Genomic DNA, 27754 nt, shown 5'->3' with positions numbered 1-27754 from the left:
CTTCGCCGGATCTACCGCAATGCCTTCCGCCGAGATAATGCAACCCAGCAGCATACCGCTGCCCACGGCGAATGCACATTTCATAGGGTTCAGACACAACCGTGCCTCCCTACACCGGGTTAAGCATTTCTTCAGATGCTCAAGGTGCTGCTCGCGACTCCCGAAAACACTGAAATCATCCAGAAATACCTGCATAAAGATTAGTAAATAATCCTCAAATATTTCTTGGACCATGCGTTGAAATGTTGCCGGAGCATTCTTTAGCCCAAATGCCATCACCAGGAAAACAAATGCTCCCCACTCCGTGATGAAGGCTGTTTTCTGTCGATCTTCTGGTGCCATCTGCACGTGGTTATACCCACTGAAGCCATCCAGAAAAGAATACATCTCGTGACCTGCCACTGTATCCAGCATAGTATCATTAAACGGCAAGGGAAACGGATCCGTGATTGTCGCCGCGTTAAGCTTTCTGTAGTCAACACAGACCCGCAACTTCAAATTCTTTTTCGGAACAATCACTATTGGCGAAAGCCACGTTGCACGGTCAACCGGATAGATAAACCCGACCTTTAGCAACCTGTCCAGCTCCTCCTTCACCCTCTGGGCATAGTTCGGGTTCATTCTATACCGTTGTTGCCGAACCGGTATCGCATCCTTCTGCAGATTGATCCTGTGCTGATAGAATTTGGGATCGATGCCGAGCAAATCTGTGTAGTCCCAGGCGAACACGTCTTTGAAGGATTTCAGCAATGTCTCCAATTTTCCCCGAAATCCTTTATCGAGCTTCGCACTGACACGGACGTTCTTTGGCTCCTCCTCCGTCCCGAGGTTAAGATCCAGCAGCTCGTCTTCTTTGACCCTCCGCGAGCGACGGAGTTCCTGCTCGAAAACTCTTTCCGCCTCCGCCACTCCCGCTTCGTCCGGCATGTCTCCTGTGCCTTCCGGTAGACTCCCTTCGACTGGTTCTTTCGTGGAACTGGATGACTCCTGCGTAGCCGAGGGAATCTGATGCTGATATTGCTTTAAAACGGCAACCACATCGACCTCGAACAAGCTTACCAGCTCCGTATTCCTACTGAAGTAGTCATCCTCCTCTTCGACCCCCATTCCGTCCATCATATGGATACCTTCCGCCATCGTCGGTCGGAATGGTGTCCTCAGCCCTTGTTTGGTATGTACCGAGAGCTTCAGCTTCTTTTTTCCTTTCCGAATGGTGATGCGGTCTGATTGCCAGTCTTGTTTCACACGGGCCTGCCGCAACCACGGTCTTCCGAGCAATAACGGGTATGACCCGCTAATATCCTCCATCCGGAGAATCACCGCAGCGATTTCGAACTTCACGCCGCAAACCTCCATTTTCAATCCACGGAGCAATCCTAACGGCTGCACTCTCCGTTGGTCTGCCATCCGAACGGCGAAGCGTGCTGATTCCCATTTTGTGATACCCAATGGCACCAGCATTTGTTCGGACAGGATGTTGACCCCAGACCCTCCGTCCAGCAACACCCCTCCCACACGGCTGTTCTCCAGTGTTACGGAAATTACCGGGACCGCTTCGTCAAAAACAGGAGGCTGTACTTCCGCTGCAGGCTTTGCAGATTCGTCTGACGACACTTCCATTGTTACCGCTTCCATCTCCGACTCCATCGCCCTGACTGGTTCCGTCAATTGTTTGATGAGAGAACTCCGGAAATTGGGTACCAATGCTAACAATTGCTCCATTGTCATGTGTATTTGCTGTTTCCGCAAATCCTGCCATAAATCATATGGTTCAACACCCTCCTCGCCGGTCATCAGGCTGTCCTTCTGACTGGTAGGTAGACAAGTCGCTTCTGGCTGCTCTCCTTGCAGGCGCCTTGCCACCTTCACACCATTCTCCGTCACCGAGACTGCCTTTTCCGCGCTCGGCCTAGGTAACACCGTTGGGGTTTTCTGGACCCATTCACCGACCGTCGACCGCACCTTTTGTTGTGCCTGCCAGTCCAACGCCGTGGGTCTCCCCTTCTCTTGCTGGGCCTTGTATTCCCGCACCTTTTCCTGGGATCGTGTGACCACGAGCACATCTCCGCTCGCACTTCCTCCCACTTTGCCTTCAACAGGGACACCCGCCGGTACTTCCGGTACTTCTTCGGACTTCGGACTAGGCTCCTTGCTATCCTGTTGCTGACTGGCATCATCGCATTCGATAATCAGAACCGCATTCACTGCTGGTGCGGACTTGCCTTCTCCGGATCCCCGGGTTGGCTTCCTTTTCCGCCTTGTGGCGCTTAAATAATTCGCAATCTACCTTTCTATGTCCGGGTTGATTGCAATAAAAACATAGGAACGTCCGTTCCCCTGCTGGTTCATCTGCACCTGTTCCAGCCATTCTCGGCCGCCAAGGTCTTTTCGCCGGTGCGGCTGGTACCGCGGCTGGTGCTGCGGCTGGTGCCGCAACTACCGCCGCCACCGCTGGTGTCGCGGCTATTCGTGCGTTATAGCGGCAGATCTCCGTGGTATGCGTCGCTGTTTGGCAAATCGCACACCACCGCTCATTCAAACCGCATTCCTCTGCTAAGTGTCCTGCATTCCGGCACCGATTACACCAAGTATCCTTGCGAACTTTTGAAGAGGACCCTATTCCACTATCCCGGCTTTTGGCTCCGGCAGCAGATCCTTCTGGAAATAACTTCCCTGCCGCTTTTCCAGCCTTCCGCCTCATGGAACGTTTGTCCTCCTCCTCATCCGACTGATCCGACTCCTCCTCATTATCGGTATCGGAGTCTCCCTCAGCCTCCTCATACTTCACTTTTCCTTTCCTTCCCTTGGAAGTAAACAGAACTTGTTCCGCCCTCACCGCTGCTTGGACGACTTCTTCCAATGAAAGAGCGTCCAGATCCAACGATGCCAGGGACCTTTTCAATCCTTTATTCAGCCCCTCCATGAAGTAAGCATTTTGGATGGGGACTGCCGGGGTAGTTGCTGCATCGAGGCGGCGGATCAACGACCGAAACCTGGCCGCATACGCCTCCACTTCTTGGTTCTTCTGTTCCAGTCTCCCCAGTTTGGCCAGGACATGAACACGGGTCTTGTCCTCCCGAAACCGGAGCAAAAAAGCATCCCGCAGTAGATCAAACGTGCGAAATGGGTAGCTCCATATTGCACGATCCATACTGCCGCCTGCTTCTACAGTGTCGGGATGAAAGTCGCCATCTTCATAAGATCTGTCGCCTGCACTGGTGGAGCCGTATTCACCATCCATGCCATCTCAAATGACAGTATATGTGCATCCGCATCCTCCTTATCCCGTCCCGAAAACTTGGGGTACTTCACCGTCATCCTGGGTACCAGTGGTGGAATAGCCGCGCTACTTACCGCCGGAACTCCACCCCCGCCTCCGCCTCCACCGCCTCCATCTCCCCTACCGGGATCTGGTGACGGACCTGGGGCTCCGCTTCCTGCAGGCACACCACCCCTCCGTCTCCTGGGACTCGGTGGTGGGGAATTCCGCAACGGTGACGCTTCGTCTTCCGGAGGAGTACTTGTTAAATCGAGCGGGCTACTGCGTCCGGAGGATTCGCCTTTCTCCTGAACACCGGAAACGACTGGACCTTCCTCTCCTGGGATCAGCGGAGGTGTGTCAGAGCGGCTACTACTCTCACTATCCGTGAAGAAGCCGAAGAGAAGATCACGTTGAGCCACATATCTGTCATGCCGTTCCTCGCGGGTTGTACGTGCCGATACTGGAGTTGCAGGCTCCCGAGGCCGTGCCGGAGAGCGCGATGTTCCCCCTGGCTCACTCCCAGCGTCATTCATGCGCTAGTCTACGCACCGAGGAATCAGAGTATTACAGATGGGGAGCATCCAACCTCTCCGGGGTATCCACCGCGACGAACATGGAAATCTTCCGTGGTCGCCAAAGTGTTAGCCCTCTCTACTCTGAAGACTAACTCGAAACGCACTACTGCGACAGATTTACATGCGTAATCGAACTTCAGAACTGCGTATGAAAATTCATAGAGTAGAACAGTGATCGACAGAATCATTCATGATAAAACAATAAGATAGATGCAATAGAATATCTGTATTACACTTCTCCGAGCAGTACAACACCGTACTCTCTGATACATAACAATGTTCCTCTTCTGATCACACTGATCCTTGCTCCGATCCTCATCAATGAGCCCCCTGAATGATCGCTCTCTTCTCTTTTATCTAACCGGCACACATAACTCCTTCACGGTTGCCGTGACGGTTGCCGTGCCTCGTCAGTTCTCCGCCTGGTCCTAGAACTTCCGTCTTTTCATATCTCACTATAAACTAGATACAACGTATTAATGATAATGATCTAAGGACTCCCCCCCTAGTTCCTCTTTGCTGTTGCTGCTTTTGCCCTTAACTAGCAACACGTCACGTACAACACCTTATTCGAGGCGGAGCCAAAAGCCGGGATAGTGGAATAGGGTCCTCTTCAAAAGTTCGCAAGGATACTTGGTGTAATCGGTGCCGGAATGCAGGACACTTAGCAGAGGAATGCGGTTTGAATGAGCGGTGGTGTGCGATTTGCCAAACAGCGACGCATACCACGGAGATCTGCCGCTATAACGCACGAATAGCCCCGACACCAGCGGTGGCGGCGGTAGTTGCGGCACCAGCCGCAGCACCAGCCGCGGTACCAGCCGCACCGGCGAGAAGACCTTGGCGGCCGAGAACGGCTGGAACAGGTGCAGATGAACCAGCCGGGGAACGGACGTTCCTATGTTTTTATTGCAATCAACCCGGACATCGAAAGGTAGATTGCGAATTATTTAAGCGCCACAAGGCGGAAAGGGAAGCAACCCGGGGATCCGGAGAAGGCAAGTCCGCACCAGCAGTGAATGCGGTTCTGATTATCGAATGCGATGATGCCAGTCAGCAACAGGATAGCAAGGAGCCTAGTCCGAAGTCCGAAGAAGTACCGGAAGTACCGGCGGGTGTCCCTGTTGAAGGCAAAGTGGGAGGAAGTGCGAGCGGAGATGTGCTCGTGGTCACACGATCCCAGGAAAAGGTGCGGGAATACAAGGCCCCGCAAGAGAAGGGGAGACCTACGGCGTTGGACTGGCAGGCACAACAAAAGGTGCGGTCGACGGTCGGTGAATGGGTCCAGAAAACCCCAACGGTGTTACCTAGGCCGAGCGCGGAAAAGGCAGTCTCGGTGACGGAGAATGGTGCGAAGGTGGCAAGGCGCCTGCAAGGAGAGCAGCCAGAAGCGACTTGTCTACCTACCAGTCAGAAGGACAGCCTGATGACCGGCGAGGAGGGTGTTGAACCATATGATTTATAGCAGGATTTGCGGAAACAGCAAATACACATGACAATGGAGCAATTGTTAGCATTGGTACCCAATTTCCGGAGTTCTCTCATCAAACAATTGACGAAACCAGTCAGGGCGATGGAGTCGGAGATGGAAGCGGTAACAATGGAAGTGTCGTCAGACGGATCTGCAAAGCCTGAAGCGGAAGTACAGCCTCCTGTTTTTGACGAAGCGGTCCCGGTAATTTCCGTAACACTGGAGAACAGCCGTGTGGGAGGGGTGTTGCTGGACGGAGGGTCTGGGGTCAACATCCTGTCCGAACAAATGCTGGTGCCATTGGGTATCACAAAATGGGAATCAGCACCCTTCGCCGTTCGGATGGCAGACCAACGGAGAGTGCAGCCGTTAGGATTGCTCCGTGGATTGAAAATGGAGGTTTGCGGCGTGAAGTTCGAAATCGCTGCGGTGATTCTCCGGATGGAGGATATTAGCGGGTCATACCCGTTATTGCTCGGAAGACCGTGGTTGCGGCAGGCCCGTGTGAAACAAGACTGGCAATCAGACCGCATCACCATTCGGAAAGGAAAAAAGAAGCTAAAGCTCTCGGTACATACCAAACAAGGACTGAGGACACCATTCCGACCGACGATGGCGGAAGGTATCCATATGATGGACGGAATGGGGGTCGAAGAGGAGGATGACTATTCAGTAGGAATACGGAGCTGGTAAGCTTGTTCGAGGTCGATGTGGTTGCCGTTTTAAAGCAATATCAGCATCAGATTCCCTCGGCTACGCAGGAGTCATCCAGTTCCACGAAAGAACCAGTCGAAGGGAGTCTACCGGAAGGCACAGGAGACATGCCGGACGAAGCGGGAGTGGCGGAGGAGGAAAGAGTTTTCGAGCAGGAACTCCGTCGCTCGCGGAGGGTCAAAGAAGACGAGCTGCTGGATCTTAACCTCGGGACGGAGGAGGAGCCAAAGAACGTCCGTGTCAGTGCGAAGCTCGATAAAGGATTTCGGGGAAAATTGGAGACATTGCTGAAATCCTTCAAAGACGTGTTCGCCTGGGACTACACAGATTTGCTCGGCATCGATCCCAAATTCTATCAGCACAGGATCAATCTGCAGAAGGATGCGATACCGGTTCGGCAACAACGGTATAGAATGAACCCGAACTATGCCCAGAGGGTGAAGGAGGAGCTGGACAGGTTGCTAAAGGTCGGGTTTATCTATCCGGTTGACCGTGCAACGTGGCTTTCGCCAATAGTGATTGTTCCGAAAAAGAATTTGAAGTTGCGGGTCTGTGTTGACTACAGAAAGCTTAACGCGGCGACAATCACGGATCCGTTTCCCTTGCCGTTTAATGATACTATGCTGGATACAGTGGCAGGTCACGAGATGTATTCTTTTCTGGATGGCTTCAGTGGGTATAACCACGTGCAGATGGCACCAGAAGATCGACAGAAAACAGCCTTCATCACGGAGTGGGGAGCATTTGCTTTCCTGGTGATGGCATTTGGGCTAAAGAATGCTCCGGCAACATTTCAACGCATGGTCCAAGAAATATTTGATGATTATTTACTAATCTTTATGCAGGTATTTCTGGACGATTTCAGTGTTTTCGGGAGTCGCCAGCAGCACCTTGAGCATCTGAAGAAATGCTTAACCCGGTGTAGGGAGGCACGGTTGTGTCTGAACCCTATGAAATGTGCATTCGCCGTGGGCAGCGGTATGCTGCTGGGTTGCATTATCTCGGCGGAAGGCATTGCGGTAGATCCGGCGAAGGTCGAAGCGATTCGGCAGGCCAAGGTTCCTGGCAACGGTAAGCAGCTCGGGAGATTCCTAGGGCAGGTTAAATGGCACAGCCGAATGCTGCGGTATCTGGCGGATGTGGCGACACCACTGTATGACCAACTCAACAAAGTACCGATAGTCTGGTCTCCTGTTTGTGACTTAGCTTTTCGACGGCTCAAACTGATGTTGGCGACAGCACCGGTGGTTCAGCCGCCAGATTGGACGAAGATGTTTCATGTCTTCGTGGATGCCTCGGACGTGGCTATTGGTAGTGTCCTCATGCAGGAAGCGACAAGCAAGTGGTTCCGACCGGTGTATTATGCAAGTCGCAGGTTGTCAAAAGCCGAACGGAATTACTCTACGACGGAGCGGGAAGCATTGGGGATGATTTATTCCGTAACAAAGTTTCGTCACTACCTGTTGGGGAATCGGTTCACGTTTCATGTGGATCATTCCGCCTTGTTGTATTTGGTACACAAGCGCGAGCTCACTGGAAAGTTGGCCCGGTGGATGCTGCTTTTACAGGAGTTCGACTTCACGGTGGTCCATCGACCAGGAAGTACACATGCCGTAGCGGATTACCTTTCACGGTTGGAATCTGGCGAAGACCCGATGGGTGTGGAAGACGATTTTCCGGATGCCCAGCTGTTCGAACTGGAGGCGGTGGTACCGGCAGCTCCAAAGACGTGGTACGACGACATGTTTCACTTTGTCGACACGGGCCAGATGCGCGACGGAATGTCGCGAGACCAGCGGAAACGGCTCGCGCTCAAGAGCAGAGACTTCCGGATCATTGCTGACCAATTGTATAAGCAGGGGCTAGATGGTGTGTTGCGACGGTGTGTGTACCCACATGAGCAGGAGGTCATCCTGGAAGAGGCTCACCAAGGAATCAGCGGTGGACACTTCGCAGGAGAAGTAACCGGACGGAAGGTACTCCAAGGAGGTCTGTGGTGGCCAACATTAATGGGGGATGCGCATAGGTTCGTCAAAAGATGCGATGTGTGCCAGAGGTTGGGCCAGCCATCAGGTCGGGACCGGATGCCGCATAATCCCATACTGGCCCTCGAACCGTTCATGAAGTGGGGGCTGGACTCTGTAGGTCCGTTTTCGCCGCCGACGAGGAGGACAGGTAACCGGTATATCCTGGTGGCGACGGATTACTGTACCAAATGGGTGGATGCCAGAGCACTGAAGGATAATTCGGCAAAGGCTGTGGCCAGATTCCTTTATGAAGCCATTATGACACGGTACGGATGTCCGGTTGAGCTCGTCACGGATCAAGGTGGGCATTTCCTTAATGCGGTGTTACGGGAACTGGTTACCCGGCACCTAATCATTCATAAGAAGTCCACAGTGTATTACCCTCAGGCAAACGGACAGGCGGAGTCCTCGAATAAGGTGTTGCTAGTCATTCTGAAAAAGCTGGTCAATGAAAATCGGACAGATTGGGATGAAAAACTTTACTCCGCATTATGGGCGTTCCGGACTTCCTATAAGGTTGCGACGGGGTTCACGCCATTCAAGTTGGTTTACGGAGTTGAAGCAGTGGTCCCCATGGAATTCCTAGTACCGAGTCTGCGGATTGCAGCGGCAGAGAAATTGGGCTGGGACGAGTCCGTAGACCGGAGGATTGAACAGCTGGATCGGCTGGGTGAGGAGCGGTTCAACAGTGCGTATCTTGCACAGGTAAGTCCAGGACAGACGGAAGGTCTGGGTGGACCGTCATTCAAAGAAGAAGACCTTCAAACGGAGAGATGCCGTGATATTGTTTAACACTCGGATGGGTCCGCATCCGGGTAAGCTGAAGTTACGGTGGGGAGGTCCGTATTGGGTGGTGGAGCGTTATGGTGACGGCACGTTCCGATTAGGAACAGTACAGGGGGAGCTGTTGCAGAAGCCGGTAAATGGATTTCGTCTCCGACCATATACAGGGCCCATGCCACCTTACCCATTTCCGGAGATACCACCTATGAAGATCATTTCAAATGCATTTGTAGCCATTTCGGTGGAGAAACCGATGATGGGGGCTATTAGTACGCACGTGTGGTATCACTCACTTTATTCCGAGAAACGGTGGGAGCAAAGCTTCGTGTTGCGGATCGAGGACGCCGCCATGCAATCTACTGAATCTTCGAAGTGGGGCTTTTATCAGGATGATGGGACACTTGATCGTTGCATGCAAACAAGGAGTTCACCAGGGCATCCAAAAGGTAATTTGGAAGCAAAAGGGGGCTTATTTCCGACTCTTTGTTTTCCAGAACTCTTCTCCCTCGCATCCCAGCTTCTCGCCGCTATGGTGGTCTTCCATCTGATCAATCCGTTACCTGTTGGGGATGAGGCTGTGCAGTCTTGGCTGACACGAGCTCGTCTGGTGGAGTTCGCGGGTTTGCCATGGGCTACGACACCAGTTCATCCATTGGCGCAAGATATCTTGGCGCAGCTTGCACGCGGGCGCAAGGTCGTGGTGTATGGAAAGACTTTCACCTTGTGCAAGGAGCTGGTAGCGGCCCGGTTGCACTTGCCGGTGGATGGTCCATGCAAAGTCACGAAGCTTACCAGCAGTGCCATGGAGGCAGCTCTCGGCGCAGGTTGCAAGGGGGAGTACAACATGAAGAAGCTGGATGCTTCGCAGAAGACATGCTACAAGTTTATTGCGGAGGCACTCTGGCAGAAGGTGAAAGCAGAGCTACTGGGACAGGCCCAGTTTACCTATTTCCAGAGGGCGGAGCAAGGGAAACCGGTTCCCTGGGCGAAGCTGATGGCGGACAGAATTCTGGAGGTGGCCAAGAAGCTCTTGAAGCCAACGGCAACATCCCGGATGGGGCAAGTCTTATTTCTTTTGTTCGGACCAGATGCGGAACCGGTAGTCCCAGGGTCGTATGTGGAGGTGGAGGAGTCCACAGACGATGCTTCGGACAAGGAGTCCAAGGAGGTGGAACCAGCAAGATCAACAACGGAGGGAGCTCTGATGCCAAGGAACCAGGTGACTCCGGTAGTACCTGCGGTGGAGGTTACGGCGATAGTACCTGCGGTGGTGGTTCCGGCAAAAGTTCCACAGGGCAGCCAGAGGAGTAGGCCCGCGGTCTCAGCAACATCGAGCCGCATGGCCAGTTTATTGAAAAGAAAGTTGGCTCTTGTGCCGGAAGGAGCAATGTTGAAGAAAACCCGCCCGGACGCTGAGGCCTTGCAAGGGGAAAGCTCAGTCCACACTCGGGAGGACAGTTCGGGGAGACAGGCATGTCAGGAGGAAACCCGTGGTCCCAAGGGGGAGTGGTGAGCTGCAGCTATCTCCGCCGGTGGAGACATATGATCTGGTCACGGCACGACGGTTGGCGGAGCGCTTGCTCCAATGTTTTCAGAAGGGGCAGCTGGAGGAGAATGAGGCGAGGTTGCGCCAGGAAAATGCCAGGCTGCTCGAACGCAATCAACAGCTGCAGGAGCAGTTGTTACAATTCCAACAGATGGATGCACGGCGACAGCAGGATATGGAGGAAGCAAGGACGGCGATTGTCGCCCAAACTCAAGAACACCTGCGGCTGACGGAACAATTGACGGAGAAGGCTACAACTGCGACCGCCAGGGTGCAGTTGTTGGAAGCGGAAGTGATGGGGTACCGGCAACCCTCTAGCTCTACACGCATGCTGGACGAGGCACTTTTGTTGGATTTATCGGAAGCCTTCGTCGCAGAGATGCAGGGTATTTTTCTTGATCATCAACGTCAATTGCGAGTAGAGCTGGAGCGGGCTTGCAGGCCTCTCGATCGACGGTTGGCCCGGAGGGATGAGGATGATCCGGCGGGAGGGGGCGCAGGAACAGCATTTTTACCACCAGTACCGGTGACGGAAACTGCGGCACAACTGGAGGGTGGAAGTTCTACATCGGCAAATACTCTCGGGAAGCAGACAGCGGCGGGACCGGTGGATTCTTCCGACGGCTATGTCAAACGGATCGCCGAACTGGAAGAAGCCCTCCGAAGAGCGAAGGCCAGAGGAAAAAGACCCGAGATCGCACAGGTTCCCGCAATGAAGCCACGACCCCAAGCGGACGCAGCAGCCGCTTTTGTGGCAGCTTTGCCAGCGGACGGGGAATCCTTTGACGCAAGGCACTTTTTGCAGCTGAAAGAACACGTCGCGGTGGTGCAACAGCAGTGTGACGATGCCAGATCTCAGCTGTTGGCACTCAAGCTCGCCCGGAAAGAAGAGCACCATCAACATGAAGTTGAGGTGAAGAGCCTCATGGCAGATCTGCTGAAGATCAGAGCTACTACGGCAGAACAATCAACAGGTGCCCAAACCAAGGAATTGGGGCGGGTAATGAAACGACTGGATGGTGTGGCGAAGAAAGCAGATCGCAGTATGCGGGTAACCGATCTCGAACTCGCTCTATCTGAGAAGACCCGACTGCATGAAGAGGAGCTACAACAGCTGCGGAGAACGAGTCATGTTGAGAGAGCAGCTATGTTGGTCGACCTGCGGACAGCATGCCGCTATATTCATCGGATGGCGGCAGTAGCTCAGCAGGCGGGGGCGGCGGCACCACCTTTCTATGGACAGCTCCAAATTTTTGTGGATGCCCATGCTCTCAACCCGCAGCAGCTACCTGTACTTCGACCGGCGCAAGCGGCTCCGGCAGTACAAGTACCGGCGCCGGCGGCTCCAGCAGTTCCAGCGGCAGCAGCGGCGGTGGCGGACGATGACGGTGGCGACGTCGAGGATGAACCGTAGCGGAGAACCGGTGGGTTCGGATGCGGATCCGGAATCCGATTCACCGGGAGTGCCAAGTGTTAAGGGCAAAAGCAGCAACAGCAAAGAGGAACTAGGGGGGGAGTCCTTAGATTTTATCATTAATACGTTGTATCTAGTTTATAGTGAGATATGAAAAGACGGAAGTTCTAGGACCAGGCGGAGAACTGACGAGGCACGGCAACCGTCACGGCAACCGTGAAGGAGTTATGTGTGCCGGTTAGATAAAAGAGAAGAGAGAGCGATCATTCAGGGGGCTCATTGATGAGGATCGGAGCAAGGATCAGTGTGATCAGAAGAGGAACATTGTTATGTATCAGAGAGTACGGTGTTGTACTGCTCGGAGAAGTGTAATACAGATATTCTATTGCATCTATCTTATTGTTTTATCATGAATGATTCTGTCGATCACTGTTCTACTCTATGAATTTTCATACGCAGTTCTGAAGTTCGATTACGCATGTAAATCTGTCGCAGTAGTGCGTTTCGAGTTAGTCTTCAGAGTAGAGAGGGCTAACATAGCCAACCTCTTGTAGGTTAGGGCTCTAGAGGATGGCTCGGGATCTTGAAATCTAAGGCAGCCACTGTCTGTGGCTTCCAGTCCCATGGAGAAGAAACATGTGATAACATACTATTGGTGACCTGGTTCAGTTATCAGTCATATATGTTTGTACAAGTCTTTAGTAGATGCATAGCGTTCATCAAGATATGTTGGGTGCGAGCTTCGACAGAACTTTATTTCAAAAATTTAAGGTGTGAGCTTCTAAAAAAAGTATTGTTTTTTAAAGTTGAAAAAAAAGGGGGAAGAGGAGAGAAAATATTCACATGACATACAGAACTCGATAAGGGGGCTGAGAAAGGGCATGAAAGGGAGATGAGACTCGAGAGGGAGGGCTAAGAATGAAAGGGGCCTGAGTCTTGAAAGAGGGTGGAAAAAGGGTGTAGAGGGCTGAGAAGGAGGGCTGAATCTGAGAATGAAGAGGGCTGAGACAGGGCCGAGAGGTAAGGGGGTGAGAGAAGACTGAGAAAGAAAGAAAGATTATTAACGTCCACGGGAGGCCTCGCGGGCCTATGGGACAAAGTGACACCAAAGGGAAAAACTCATACAGGCCACAAAGGGCTGAGGCAAAGGGCGCGCTAAGGCCCTTGCTGAGCACTGTGCTCAAATAAAGAGAGCTCAGTGGCTGAGGCAAAGTCAAGTACAAAACATATCATATCATATCATGTGCTATCTGATATCTGGAGCAAGCTGAGAACTCGAACTGGAAACTCAGAAACCGAAAACTGGCACTGTGGTGGCTCGTCTATGAGCGGTGAAAATGTCTTGAATCTGAGTCTGTCTAGCTGTCTCATGCTGCGGTGTCAGAGGGCGTGGTCTCCTCGATCTGTGAACCCGCTGAGCTATGACTGCCCGCATAGAAGCTAGCTCCTCCTCCTCCACCTCACTGTGTCCTGGAGCTGACTCAAATGCATAAAAATCTGTGATGTGCTGCCCTATGTGGTCAACCTCTGTATCCTGTGGTGTGATCGCCTCATGTTGCTCTCTGATCTGTCGTAGCAGGGTCTCCCTGTGTCGGCGCATCTCAAGCAGATAGAATGCAGGCATGGTCAGGCAAGTGGATCAATTGTGATAGCGGGCTGAAGCCACTCCATCCTGATAGAGACAGTGGTATCCTCCCCGGATCTCGTAGTAGGCTGGGCAAGCCTGAGAAAGAACGGACAGAGGTGAAAAGGGGATGAGAGAGAGCTAAAAAGGATTCGAGGATGAAAGAGCAGAGAGAGAGCAAGGCCAAGAGAGGGCACGGGATTGAGAAATTAAGAGCTGAGAGAGTTGTCAGAGAGCCAAGACTCCAAAGATCTAGTAGATCCAAGACTAAAACAAATGCAAAGGAGTTGCACATGACAGACAACATCGTACCAACACACAAAAAGCCAAAAAGTACACACACATTTTTTGGGTGAAAATTGTATTTCTTTATATTACAAGAATCAGTCCCATGAAAAGCGACATTTCAGCTACAACATCAGAAAATCTCAAGATATGACACGCAAGCAGGATAATCAATATTCCTAGCTTGTAGACAATCAAAGAAAGATAGCCGCAAGGAGGCCCGAAAGTAGGAATACTTGGCAAGCACCAAAAACCCTATGGTTCCGAACCTTCCATACAGTCCAGAGTGCCAGCAGCAAACCCATGAACGCCTGATAAGATGAACCCCAAACAACCAGAAGGGCTTGCCAAAGCAAGCGGTAGAAAAGCATGCCTTTAGACATTGCAGCAAGAGCATCGAAAGACAAGCCGAATTATCCAAAAAAAGGCCCCTGTCTTTGAGGCGGTCTGTGATCTCAAGACGAGGCACATGTAGCACCTGGAACAATAAGTGCCAGGAGTCTATAATGGTGTCCAAAGCCAGAACAGGAGAAACTTGCTGTAAATTCTAATTTCCAGCAGGGATGTCAGATGCGAAACCCAGAGCAATGGGTATTAATCCTCAAAAACATCATCTGATGTAGAAGAAGCTGGCCCATTAAATTCAGCTTGTGTATGTGCTGAATTTTCTGAACAGATTACATCTCTGCAGACAAAAATCTTGCGTAACAGGCACATGGGCATATGCAGCACATCCAAAGACACGAAAGTGTACTGAAGGCTTTCTTCCATGCCAAACTTCATGAGGAGTCTTTTTTTTCAAAGCCTTAGTGGGAGCCCGATTCAAAACATAGTTGACACACATGAGACCCTCAAGCCAAAACCTATGAGGCAACTTGTTGCTTGTGAGCATGCATCTATCCATCTCCATAAGAGTTCTATTCTTCCGCTCAGCTTTGCCATTTTGCTGAGGGGTAAGCCTCACTATAAGCTAATGTGTGATGCCTTTCTCTTTCAAATAAGCCTCAAATTCATGAGACATATACTCCCCCTCTCTATCTGTGCGTAGAATCTGAACTGTGAGGCCTGTTTCATTTTCAACCTTTGCCACAAAGTGTCGAAAATGCTTGAACACATCTGATTTTTCCTTTAAACCATAGACCCAAGTGTAGTTTGAGTAGTCATCAATAAATGTCACATAATAGAGAGAACCACCCAATGCAGGAGTCCTCATTGGACCACAGATATCACCGTGAGTGAGCTGTAATTTCCGAACAGCTCGTATTTCTTAAAGGGAAACCTGTGCATCTTCCCAAGTATGCACCCTTCACAAGCATGAGGAGGAGGTGACTCCGACGGAGGCAAAGCATCAACCATAGAATGTTTTTGAAGTGTCATCAAGCTGCCATAACTAATATGCCCATATCTAGCATGCCATAACTCCGCAATCTGCATAGCAGCAATGGGAGAAGAAACTTCAAGTGCATAAAAAGACCACGAAATAGTGTGCCAGATAGTCTCAAGGCATAATCATCTTCCCTATCTCGAATTGCACACTTCACATCTTCAAAGACGACCTGAAATCCCCTTTTATTGAGAGAGGACACTAAAAGCAAATTCTTCTTGATTCCAGCTACATAAAGCACATCATGAATTCTGAAATTTGTGCCATCTATGGCTATAAGTACAATCTCACCAATACCACGAACAGAATAAGAAGAATCATTTGCACAAGACACCCTTTTTCCATCGGGTGATGGATGCAGAGAATCAAACAAACACTTGCTGGAAGTGATATGTTTGGTGGCACCACTATCAAAATACCAATTATTCAATGTCTCATTGGCATTGAAAGCACATGAATCCTCAGAAGGATCATAACGGCAAGTCAGAAAAGTATAAGAGTCATCCTCAGATGTGGCTGTAATATCCGAAGCAACCACCGAAAAATCAGAAATGCAAGTCAAAAAGGCATAATCTTCTTCCACTAAGTTGGCTAAAGCATCACCATCATGTGCGTGAGGAGCTGAATCTGTGACAACCATACTTGAATCCTTTTTCTTTTCCTTGGCAATTCTTTTCTTGCATTCTCCTATGTAGTGACCCGGCTTCTTGCAATAATGACAAACGCCCTTTCTCTTGGGCTTCTCTGCATCATTCTTAGCCTTGTGAGAAGGTTATCCAGAATCGGCTTTATGCTGATGTGTAGGCTGATTTGCATGCTGCTTATGCTGCCCCTTCCCTTTGGGCTTGAATTTCGAAAGCATGGCATGCTCACTAGCCCGTGAAGCCATGTCTTCCTGGTTTTTGTTCTTCTTGCAACAAAAGCCCTATCACCTCATGAAAGGTGAGAGGATTGCCACCCCCCCTCAAAGACAAGTTCAATGAGGTGTGAAAACCAAGATAAGACTCGAGAAGATAATTCAAAGTGGTAGTGACCATCTATGAATCTGGAATGATCTCATCAAATTTCAACAATTGCTCTCGCGAATCCTGAAGTTTAGTGAGGTGCTCAGACATAAGAGTCACCCTCATCCATATGAGTATGAGTCAATGCTCTCTTATGAAAAGAGACCCTGGCATCATTGCGGGCTGAAAACACACTCTCCAAAATATCCCAAGCTGCCTTTGAGGTTTTGCAAGACTGAATGTGCGGAATAATAAACCTTTTGACAGAAAGGGAAATTATTGAAAGTGCTTATGCATCACGTGAATCCCACCTTTTCTATTCCTGTGTGGAAGGCGCCACTACAGCAACTACTGCACCTAGCACTTATCATGCACCCTGAGCTTGTCCTCTACCCCTTCGTCCACCTTGTTGAGGAGGAGTGGCAGGTGCAACGACATTCTCTGGCCGTGTCTCATCCCCATTGACATAATCACAAGTGTTTGCCAACTAAGATATTGTGTACCATAAAAATCCATAAGGAGTAGTTGGTACCATCCAACTTATCCTCCTGTGTGAGGACTCCAAACATTTCATTGCGATTGTTCTAGGTCATAACTACCAAAAGAAAAAAAAAAGAGTGAAAATAATATCCTTTCCTGGGATTTCAGATGCACAACCCAAAATTGCCAAAAAACATGTCCACAATGACAGGTTACTGTCAAAGCCAATCAAAGGCTCAAAATGCACCCAAAATGTCCTACAAAAGCCCAAAAAACTGCCAAAATAACACTGCAAAGATGGCAAATGTCTGCAATGTCACTCAAATTGAGTCCAAAACTGCCTGCAACAATCCCAAACTGCTAGTACATTGCCAAATTGCATTCGAATGCCAAAAGCCAACTGCATCCAAAAGAGGGAAAATTAACTGAAAGCCCCAAATTTGCAGACAATCTGCAGTGCAAAAAACAAAAGCCACAAATTTTGTAGAGAGATTGAGCTGAAATTGGGGCAAATCCACGAAAAGCCCCAAATTTGACAAAATGCCCCAATCTGCCCACCTGCAAAGGGACCCTGCAAGGATACCCTGCAAAAACCACCTGTACAGAATATCTGCTTCCAAGAGCTGCAGGTACACAAGCAGCCTGTACGGACAGCAGCAGCGCTGCTGTAGCATATATGAACGAATCAGTACGGACTGTATGGCTGAGCACGTGCAGGTACGACGCTGAAACAATTGTATGGCAAAGTGAAAACGTCTAGCTAGATTTGTTTCAGGTTTTTTCACAATCTCATAGACCGACCCATCGGTCTTCCGAAGAATTTACTAAACTTTCCGTCTTTCCTTCTTTCTCCCTCTCCCCCTCCCTCAACCTGCTCTATCTCTCCCTCACTCCCTTCTACTGCTCTATCCCCTCTTTTCTACATCTGCCCCCTTTTCCCTTTTCTACAGCGGTAGAGATGGGCAAGGATCACAAAAGAGTGTCACAGATTAAATCAAAGGCAAAGAAGACAACAACCTTCTATAAAAAAGGATACGAGAATTCCATGCTACCCAAATGGGCATACGATCTGCAGATTATAATACATTATACAATATTTTGTTCAATAACAGACGCAAAGTGAAGATTTTTGACTGTTTGAAGATCTTCAAAGAAAAAAGGGCCTCCAAATATTTAGTAGCAAAACCTGTGCTTTATTTGGAGGCTGCATGTAAATTCCTGCTGAAAATCCTCCACTGTCAATACAGAACCATTTGTAATTGGTGTTGGAAAGGAGTCCAGAGTCTGCGAAAAACGTATATACTAAATTATTCAATTTGCCTAGCAAAATCATCATAACAAATGGTCCAGAGTCTGCGAAAAATGTATATACTAAATTATTCAATTTGCCTAGCAAAATCATCATAACAAATGGTCAAAGGAAAAAGGAGGGAATAAACTAAAGAATGAAGAGTGATACTTGAAATATTATAGCGAAAAGCATGAGGTGAATTTTAACATTGCACCCTACTAATTTCATTGTTATAAAATTATGAGCCTTTCTATACTTAATCTTCTCTAGATTAACAAAAGACTTGTCACAAAAAGTCACATCGGGTCAAAGGACAAACATGAACCCTTTACATATCTACCCTGAAAAGCAAAAATCTCTACACATGCAAGCTTGAAATATTTCCATGTTCTTCACTCGGACTCCTCAAATTGTAAATTTTAGATCCTCAGCGCCTAGTAATAAACCAAAGTTTAGCAAAGAGAATTAGAAATACTCTCTAATCATGAAAGCTTGAATTATTTCCACGTTCTTCACTCCTACTGCTTGAATTTTAAGTTTTACATCCACTGGTTGCTATGCATTTTATAAAAGTATCCTTGAGTTGAAATGCCTAGAAATAAAACCAAAGTTTATCACAGAAAATCAGAAGTACACCCAGACTTATTATTAGCATCAGCCAAGAAAGAACAGAAACACAGACATTATGTATATAGATGGGATAGAACTCTGTGGATGATTTAGTTACGATGGCCAAAAAGGAAATAACTGGATCAAGGTTACAATGAATGCATGGGGAGAATAGGGATATCAATAAGATATTGAATGCAGTACATTCGGGTAGATAATTCAATGAGAAGAACATGCAAAGGACGAAAATATACACCACAGAACAGACCATGCTATCAAAAGAGTAGTAGTAGTCAGGACAGCTAGTATCATGACCGATCCAAAAGCCCCTATAAACATGATAACAAAGGTTGATGCTCTCTCTAATGGCTATTTTGTGTGGACTCGGGAACGTTTCCGTAGCATCCTCTCTGAAGCATAAATTGTGTAAGGTCAATGCTTCCCAGTAACCTAACATAATACAAACCATCCTCCCACCCTCTTTCAAGGTGTATGCACTCCGCTTGCACTGATGAAACCCTGATAGCCCACTATCAATCAATCATTTGTGGAGATTTTCCTACAAAAAAGGTATTTGCATAGGGATTGAACGGGAAACTTGTATCCTTTGGTTATTTGGGCTTTGTATAATAAACCACTCACTCACCACCTCCTAGGTATGTGCACTACCGATTTTGATGCTGTTACCCTAGTTTAAGCCAATCATTCATGAAAAACTACTCGCCATGGTTTTACAAAAACGAAAAAGAGATCCTCTCGTTGTTTGAGCTTGTACAAACCATTCTCCATCCATCTTCTACCAATATCCAACCAAAGCCAAGGAGTGTCCAATTGCAAAGGGGGGGGCATGACCCCCAAAAAATGCCTTCAACATTTTACATTGCTATCTATATCAATATAAACAAACAATTGACTGAATATAGCATTACAAAATGAGACCACAAATGAGCTACTCTAACACTCCCAGCATTACTAGCATCGTATCCTTGATATGAAGTAATCCGACAAATTCTAAAGTACAAAGGGAGTGCTTTGGTAAAGATGCTTTAGAGAAGAGATATGTTTTCCAAATTTGATATTTTCATGTGCTGAACTTTCCATAAATTTTGTCCTCCTTCAATAGAAATATAGTCATAGAAGGTAATTGTTCCTTCTTGGACTGCTTCAAGTTCAACGAAGGCCAAGCTCACTAGAAAATCTTGAAGGTGAGATGTGCTCAATTCAATTGTTGACAACTCTACAATCGCTTGATTGTTGCTCAACCAAGACACATAGCCTGATTTGACTCTTTCACACACACAACCCCAATTTTCAATCATGTGAGCATTTGTGTTAGAAGTTAATGCTTGGTTTCATAGGCATGGATGCCCTCCTAATAGTGGTGTCTTTTTTAATCTGACATATGTCTGAGCTAGCAACATGTCTTTAATCATTGGTTAGTAACATGTTCTTGGCCTACCACATCATTTAGGATTTCAAACCCCAAATTTAGGTCTAGTTAGGTTATGTCTAGGGTGCTTTTGTTTTGTACTTTCCACACACTGAGAATTGCCATCCTCTCTGATTGAAGAGCCAATGAGTTTCCCATCTTTCCACATCTATCGTCTGCACTCCACACTCCAACATGTCAAAATCCCCTTAAATGGGGCCATGATAGATTCACAAGACATGTATGTATACTCATAGGAAAAACACATGCTAGAAATGGCCCTAGGAAATTCTCTCTAGTCTAGCCAATAAGGCAATGTTCTCTTGTCAGGCTGCCGATTACTACTAAACTAGTGTCCTATGACACACAAACACACACACTATGAGACCATGAAAAGTAAAACCATCATGAGAGGACACACCCTAGGGGAGCTAGAAGTGTTTATTTTGCCTCCAAGAAAAAGAGAACTATCAATGAAGCTAGAAAAGGCAGCAAAGAAACTCCATATATTCGAAGGAGATCTTGTTATGTGTCCTATGTCATGTGCCAAGCATGAGTGAACTAGCTCTGCATGGGATAAACTCAAGTCCCATTTAAAGCCTCGATGTATGAGAAGTATCGCTGATGTCCTTTGCTCCTCTCTATAGGATGTACTGATGGATGGCGTGAGGTTGCCTAAGTCTAGATGCTACAAAAATGGTAGATCGAATAGGACGGTGCTTCTTTGGCCTATATCTAGATTCCAGTCTCCTACTGACCTGACATGCTTGAAAGTCAAGGTCCCAATCTCAGCATAGCCCATCCTTTGGGGTCTTATGAATGTAGACCCAATTCGATGAGCTCGTGTACGAAGAGTGCAAAGCATCTCTAGTTTAGTTAGTCAATGACTCTACCCATATCCACGTATCCATCTGCGAAAAGAAGTGATACTTCCCTTTAATCTCACGATATCTGAGGCCTCACATCAAGACATGTTCCTTGATCTCCACCTCATGTGTATCACAAAAGATGCATAACCTTAGGTCTCTGATCCCACAACATGCCTCAATATAAAATCTATTAACTGAGATCTTGAGTTAGCTATGGTGATCCTTAGAAATAAAGTTTATAAATTCAGTGTGCACATCTCCGATCCATAATTCAACTCTCCTTATGTAGATGGAAGTATGATGGCATCCTCCTAGAAATCCAAGATCCGTGCATGCATGCTTGGTTCTAGCATTGAAGTCCCCTATGAGTAAGATGACCTTGAATTGTATGTATCTTTGGATGTCCTCATAGAGTGGTGCCAAGGAAATGAAGCCTAACACCTCCCTACATCTTGGCATAGTGCAACGTTTGTGGTGGAAAGAAGCATGCTACAATGTACATGTCATGGATGTGGGCCTTGACAATCTAATCTACATATGACAGGCATGCTCATTAGGGCCTATGACCATGATGTGTGTCTAGTGCAAGCGGAAGAGGACTGCCACCCCCCTGATCCACGCACTTCTCCGACCGGTGTTAGAACATCCATGTGTACCCATGTACTATGGGCTTAGAGCCCACTTTCTGGTCTCTAGTGTGTCTAAGTGTATCTCCCCCCTAGACAGTTGATCTCGACAAGGTTGCCTGGTGAGGACTATGAAGTCCCATTTCCATTTCAAAAAGCAAAGGCCAAAGCACTATTGGCCCCACAGGCTGCATATCCCTATTTCGGAATGGGGTGGGGTGAATGATAACTCTACCATCCCTGTACAGTGAGCAGAGAGACATTGTTGAAAGTTTAGCCTCAAAGCCGGTTCTGTGCCATAAGTGTATATTCCGTCATAAGTTTCTGCCACCTTATACATAGCCTTGAAAAAAGACCGACAATCTGTTGCCCACAAGCATGTCTGTGTGTGGGGGTTGTCTGAGGTGGTATGTCCACAAACGCAAGTATGACATAATTGTGTATATATCTCAATGTGATCTTCTTACAGGCAGCTTGCATTCAGGGATTTAAAAGATAACCAAAGTCACTGACTATGAACACAAAATGTTTTATTTCAAAAGGCCTCTTCACAACATATTCAGAAATTTAGGCTTGACTGTTCAGTATCCAAAAGCATTCAAGCAATTCATTGTCTCCTCTTTTTCCACGAAAATTATGCAATATGTAAATGTAACGAGACCATTTCTTCACAATGCCATCATTCAGCTCTCAGCATATATTTCCACATGAGCATAAAGCCAACTGGTGTAAACAAGCCAAAGCTGGAGAAAAATATATTTTGAATAAATGTTAACCATAAAACTGTCATTTGCAAAAGGAAAAAACTCAGACCAACCTTATCAAGATTCAAATTGTATTGTGTGATCATGTTTTCCTCCAAATCATCTCCTGTCTCATAAATAAGGCATGCCCCTTGCATGATTATTGGTGAGTTAACAGAAAGTTTCCCCTTTACAATCTTCTCTACAATGTCTCTCAGCTTTGTTTTTGATGTATTGACCTCCAACCACAAAGGAGTCTGAGGAAGACAACAAGTAAAATACACCTGTAAATGATTCTACCCAAGCACACCCAAAGAAAAGAAACTCTCAATCAGAGCAGAAACAAATCTATACCTCAGAACAGACATAGCACGTAGGCTTTGGGCCTGCCAATTCTGCTGGCATAAGCAGCATTTGTCTCCTTGGATATTCCAAACAATAAGTTGTCCTATTTGCAACAGATTGGAAGTCACATTGTAGACTACAAGAAGAGCAGGTGGGGACAACCTTGTCACAAAATTTATGGCCGAAGACCATGCCACCCAAAAAAAAAGCAGATGCTAGAGCAAATATTTTGACAACAAAAACAACAGATGAAAAAATAAGGGATTCACAAATAGTAGAAAGTGAAATAAAGCATACCTACAACTTTCTATGTTATCAGTAAGAAGCTTCATTGCTTCAAGAACAATCAAACCAGAGATTATTGCATTTGTGGTTGCTATTGCATGGACAATGTTTCCAGCAATGCCCTTTGCATCAAAAAGGGTCTGCATGGGAATGTCAAAGCAAAACGATCGCAAATTTGCAGCAGCTGTGACAAACTCAACAGCTAACTGATCATCCTTGTCAAAGATTAGATTCCCAATTTCCTGCAAAAGAAAAGCCATCACAAAAAGATACTCCTTTTTCGATAAATACAAACTCAATTAAACACCATGTGAATTATCATGTTCTAGATGTCGTTCTAGACGTTCAGCATCTTCACCTTTTGGCGTGTGTCAAGGAGTAGCTGTAAAGATTGTAAAAAGACTCTGGCGTTATCTGTTAAGCTCCAAACTTCCTGAGGATCTTTCAATCCTAGCACTCCCATTGAGGACACAGAATGGTCAGTGACCCCATTCCAGCATTGAACAGAGTCAATCTTTTGTTTCTTGTGGTCTGGCAAAACTTCAGCCATATACAATGGGCGAGGCCTTTTCCTGGTCTTCCAAGTACTCTCATTCTTCAAAGCGACTGCAATATTGTGACCAAAGACCCCATCAAAAATTCTGCAAGCATAAGATTCATAATCTTCGCCTCTTCTGAGCTCAAAAAAATCAGCATCTTCGGTATCCGAAGGTGCATTGCCATCTTTGGAGTGTACAACAAGATCACTGGCTTGGCTTTTGTCTCCAAAAAGTCTTCCAAAAAGAAGATCTTTAGCCCAAACAATACAATGCACTGGCTGCAATTTCAAGCGAAAAAAGAATGAGCCATATAAAGGCTGCAGTCCAAAATAAAGGCAAGTACAGCGGAGATTACTCAATAGAGCAAACTGATACTCTCCTGGACTGTATAAGTACAAAAACAACTTGTTACAGTCCAAAATATCCCTGATTGACAAACATACAAATGCTTCTACCTTTGTTCTTGATATTTGAAACAGGATATTGCAAACATCTGAAGGTGACCTTCCAATAAAATTTGAACAGATTTCAATTGCAAATTTTACAGTTAAGCATCCACTTTCAGTAAGTCAAGATATATTTCTCTTCATGAAGGGCTGCGTGCATTCCGCAAAGAGGTATGCCCAGTTGTAGGGCAGCACAAGCCCACAAAGAGGCATGCATGTGGTTGTGCCCAATTATGTCATCTGGTAATGTGAGCATATGAAGAGGCCACTATGGATATGATGTGGAGCAGCAAGTATCGAAAAGTTTTCATGCCTTCTCTCCATGTTATCTATGTGCAATAGCATAAGATGCTCGACACAAATACTCCACTAAAAAGATGTAAATACAGCAGTCATGTTGAACTTCAGCATCATTTCAAGTAGTATTGTAATGAGTGAAGGACCTGTCAGCATTATCTCGCTGTATATATTAGCATTAGTTTAAAACAAACTGGCAAATTTTGCTATAAAAATGGTTGTAACAAAAAGGAGAGATAGGAGATAGATTTAAAAAGACAAACCGCTGACATGATGAAAGCATTAACATCAGGCATTGTATCCTTGCCATATGCAAACATTAGAACTGACAAGAAGAAAAGTTAAACCTAGTTCTGAAAGAAAGCGGTTTATTAGATGATAACAGATAGGCTACAGCACAAAGAATGTATAACTGGCCCTGTACCAAAGACATACCAATTTGACTGCCTTATATCAACAAGTATGATGATGACGAGGGGGTCCTCCACAGAAAAGCTTCCCTCAATTGGGGATATCAAACAGGTCAGGAAGGCTCATAATGACCATCAACCTAATCATGATTATAGATCAAGACTGACTGTCAATAAAAATTACCTAGCCAAGAGCAGTAGGAGCTGCTTGGATTTTGAAGGACCATGGATGACCTGTAGAGAGAAACCTCAACAGTGATGACTCCAATTTCAGAACAATTTTTTTTTTTGGGGCAAAAAAGAGACTTCTTTTTTTTTCCCCGAAAAAACAGTGCTGATCATATTACTTCGAAACATAGTTAGGGGAAACGGAAACGGGGAAACGGGGAACGGAAACGGAAACGGAAACGGAAACGGAAACGTTTCGGGATTTCTGGGAGGGCTGAAACGGGGAAACGCCACGTCAGCAAGGGAGGTTTACAAAAGGGAGTTTGGAGATGAGAACACACACATTTAGAATGCTACAGCCTACAGCCTACCTGTAACTTAAAATATAGTGCATAATACTTACCACATGGCACAATGTCAGTTAGAACTTAGAAGTTAGAAGTTAGAACAAGTTACAAATTATAACTTAGAACTTGGAGCTTAGAAGTTAGCTTAGCAGTGAGCAATACATATTACAAATACAAATGACAAATCTGAAATCAATGAGAAAAGCTGAAGATTGACAAGTTACAAAATGCCAAAGGCAATATAATATATGATTCATATATTATTATGTCTCATTGTCAAGAGTCAAGACTCAAGACTCAAGAGTCAAAAGTACAAAATTCAGATTCCCAAAAGCCTAGGCTCTAAGCCTTAAGGCCAACCGCTACATCACTGATGATATGATCAAAATCCATAATGTAGAATCTAGATTCTCGAATCTAGATAGCTCAGCTGCTCAAGACTCAAGAGTCCTCCTCCTCCTCCTCCTCCTCCTCCTCCTCCACTGCCATCTCCTCATCGTCGTCGTCGTCGTCGTCATCATCCTCCCCCTCCTCATCATCATCAGTGAGGGTGTCATCAGGCTTATGAAAACCAATGAACTTGTCATGAGTGTACTCTTGTCTCATCTTGTTAAGCAAACGCAAGTTTGCATTAACAAAGACAAGATCGTTCGCCTTGTGTGCTTTGAGACGGTTCCTCTTCTTTGTATGGATGTGGGCAAAGCTGCTCCACATGCGCTCACAAGAGGAGGAGCTACAACCCTGGCTGAGAATCCGAATGGCAAGCGCTTGCAGCTGTGGGGAATCAGCTCCATAATCCTCCCACCATGTAACAGACCCAACTCGAAATCTGAAATTTGAGAGATCATAAAATTCAGATATATGGCAAAGCTCATGAAATCTGAAAATTATGAATCATTAAATAGTAAAATTTAAGAATTTAAATGAGTTAGGATTACCTGTCATGCTGGGCATCTGGCCATCCAAATATGCCCTCCTTATTGCGGTAATTGGCGAGCTGGTCCTTCACTGTCCGGCGAGCCTCTGGCATTTGCACCATCTTCTGAAGAGTGAGGTTCCAACCACGGACCACCTCTGCATCACTTTGTTGTGCAGTTGCCTTGTGTTGAAACTCTGGGTCCAACACAAATGCAGCCGCATGAATGGGAGAGTAGTACTGATTCCACCTAGTCACAGCCAACTCCTCCACCTCTTTCAACCTGTGGGGATCTTTCTCTAACACTCTGATATTTTCTATCATGCGATCCATCCCCTCATATACCTTGCCAATAAAAGGCATGTCTCCATCAACCTTTTTTAGCAACAAGACAATCGGCTTACACAAGTCATACAAGTGTGATGCATCAGCCCAAAAGTCATCGCTGCCTATGCACAAATCGTACACCAATATCCCAAGAGCCTGCTTTGAAGTGGGCCATGCATCCCACTGTGGGCTTGCCACAACCTGCTTAAGAGCAGGTCTCATTTCAATGAGTCTGCGAAGCATCACATAATTGTATGCAAACCTTGTCTCTGCATACTTCAAAAGCTCCTTCCTTGCATAGGTGCGATACAAAGAGAGAGAAAAATGATGGCGTGTAATGAACCCAACCATCTCTCTTGCATTATCAATTACAATTTTTACCCAAGGTAATTTGCCAATGTCTTTCAACAAATTATTCAAACAATGGGCAACACAAGAACTCCATTGAATATGGGGGTACCTTTGTTCCAATAATGCACCTGCAGCCCTATTGGTATTTTCACCATCTGAAACCAACTGCACAACATTAGACGGGCCCACATACTCCACTGCATCTGCCCACATCTGCATCAAAACATTTGCTGTTTTTTGTTGTACTCCGCACTCTATGGAGTGTATGTACAAAGAAGATCCTCTGCAATATGCCAAAATACCCTCTAGTGATCGACTACGTACATCACTCCAGCCATCTGCTACCAAAGTGACCCCATACTTATGCCATTTCTCCTTCACAGGCTGAATGGCCTCATTAACTGCCTTCACCTCATCCTCTAGAAGCTTTCCCCTCAATGCATCAAAAGTGGGAGGGGTGTATGTGGGCCCAAAGGCTGTAATTTCAGTCACCATCTCCTTGAAATAAGCAGACCGTGCCACATTGAAACTAATCCCATTCGAGTAAAAGAAACGGGCCACGGCTGCATCTACCTGTGCCTTCCTTTGTGGATGCCATGCAGTATAAAGAGTGCTTTGCCTTCGTGTAGGTGGGAGAGGTGAAGGAGATGCAATAGGAGTAGAACCTGTAGCTCCAAGAACATGTGCACTCCCAGAAGATGAAATTGTAGTAGCAGCAGCAGAGGGAAGAGGACTCCTTTTTGCAGTAGCCATATGAGCACCTGAAGTAGCTCCTCCACCAGTGGATGCAATAGTCCTAGCTTTCTTCGCGGAAGGAAATGCCTCGACATCTCGTGCCAACCTTGCTTTCTCTTCCTCGGATATTTCAGTGCATATTGTAATCCCCTCTCCCTTGATGCCAAGAAGATGGGCCTTCACCCTATCAGGAATCCCACCTCTTTTCAATCAACAACGCCTGCACATGAACTTGCGAGTGCCTCCTTTCTTGGAGTCGTAGCCACCCAGGAGATCGACTTGACTCCACCAAAAATCTGATTGGGTGAATTCTACCTCCAACTGAGACTCAGGGGTAGGGTGTCTTGAAGCCATGGAACTTTGGAAGCTTGTTGCTTGAAAGGGGGGCTGAAACTGCAAAGAGAGCCAAGGGTTGAAACTTGAAAGAGAGGGCTGAAGCCTGAAACTTGAAA

The 27754-nt window shown here is 47.0% G+C and overlaps 2 protein-coding genes across 4 annotated transcripts in view; both read right to left on the bottom strand.

Annotated features, from left to right (window-relative positions):
- SAE2 (SUMO-activating enzyme 2) overlaps positions 1-27754 on the bottom strand; it is a 106129-nt gene that overhangs the window by 26923 nt on the left and 51452 nt on the right. For 2 of the 3 annotated variants that reach the window (XM_087401557.1, XM_087401718.1), the window contains 5 exons: positions 23125-23583; positions 22779-23008; positions 22491-22617; positions 22211-22393; positions 17756-17853 (listed from right to left, as the gene is read on the bottom strand). In XM_087401557.1, the coding sequence (XP_087257683.1) occupies positions 17756-17853; positions 22211-22393; positions 22491-22617; positions 22779-23008; positions 23125-23583 (1097 nt within the window). The remainder of the gene's footprint in view (positions 1-17755; positions 17854-22210; positions 22394-22490; positions 22618-22778; positions 23009-23124; positions 23584-27754) is intronic. The other variant, XM_087401641.1, reaches the window with a different exon arrangement.
- On the bottom strand, positions 25415-27361 carry LOC147905336 (uncharacterized). Its single transcript, XM_087378391.1, has 2 exons — positions 25912-27361; positions 25415-25802 (listed from the first exon to the last, which is right to left on the bottom strand). Exons 1-2 carry the CDS (start codon positions 27318-27320, stop codon positions 25415-25417), a joined length of 1797 nt encoding a protein of 598 aa, XP_087234517.1. The 5' UTR covers positions 27321-27361.

The sequence above is a fragment of the Dipteris shenzhenensis genome, chromosome 1, assembly GCF_047967505.1.
Source record: "Dipteris shenzhenensis isolate YYH24624 ecotype China chromosome 1, Dip_SZ_1.0, whole genome shotgun sequence".
In the NCBI taxonomy this organism is placed as follows: Eukaryota; Viridiplantae; Streptophyta; class Polypodiopsida; order Gleicheniales; family Dipteridaceae; genus Dipteris; species Dipteris shenzhenensis.
Note: the sequence above shows the minus strand (reverse complement) of the source record. Positions and strands in the feature narration are given on the sequence as shown.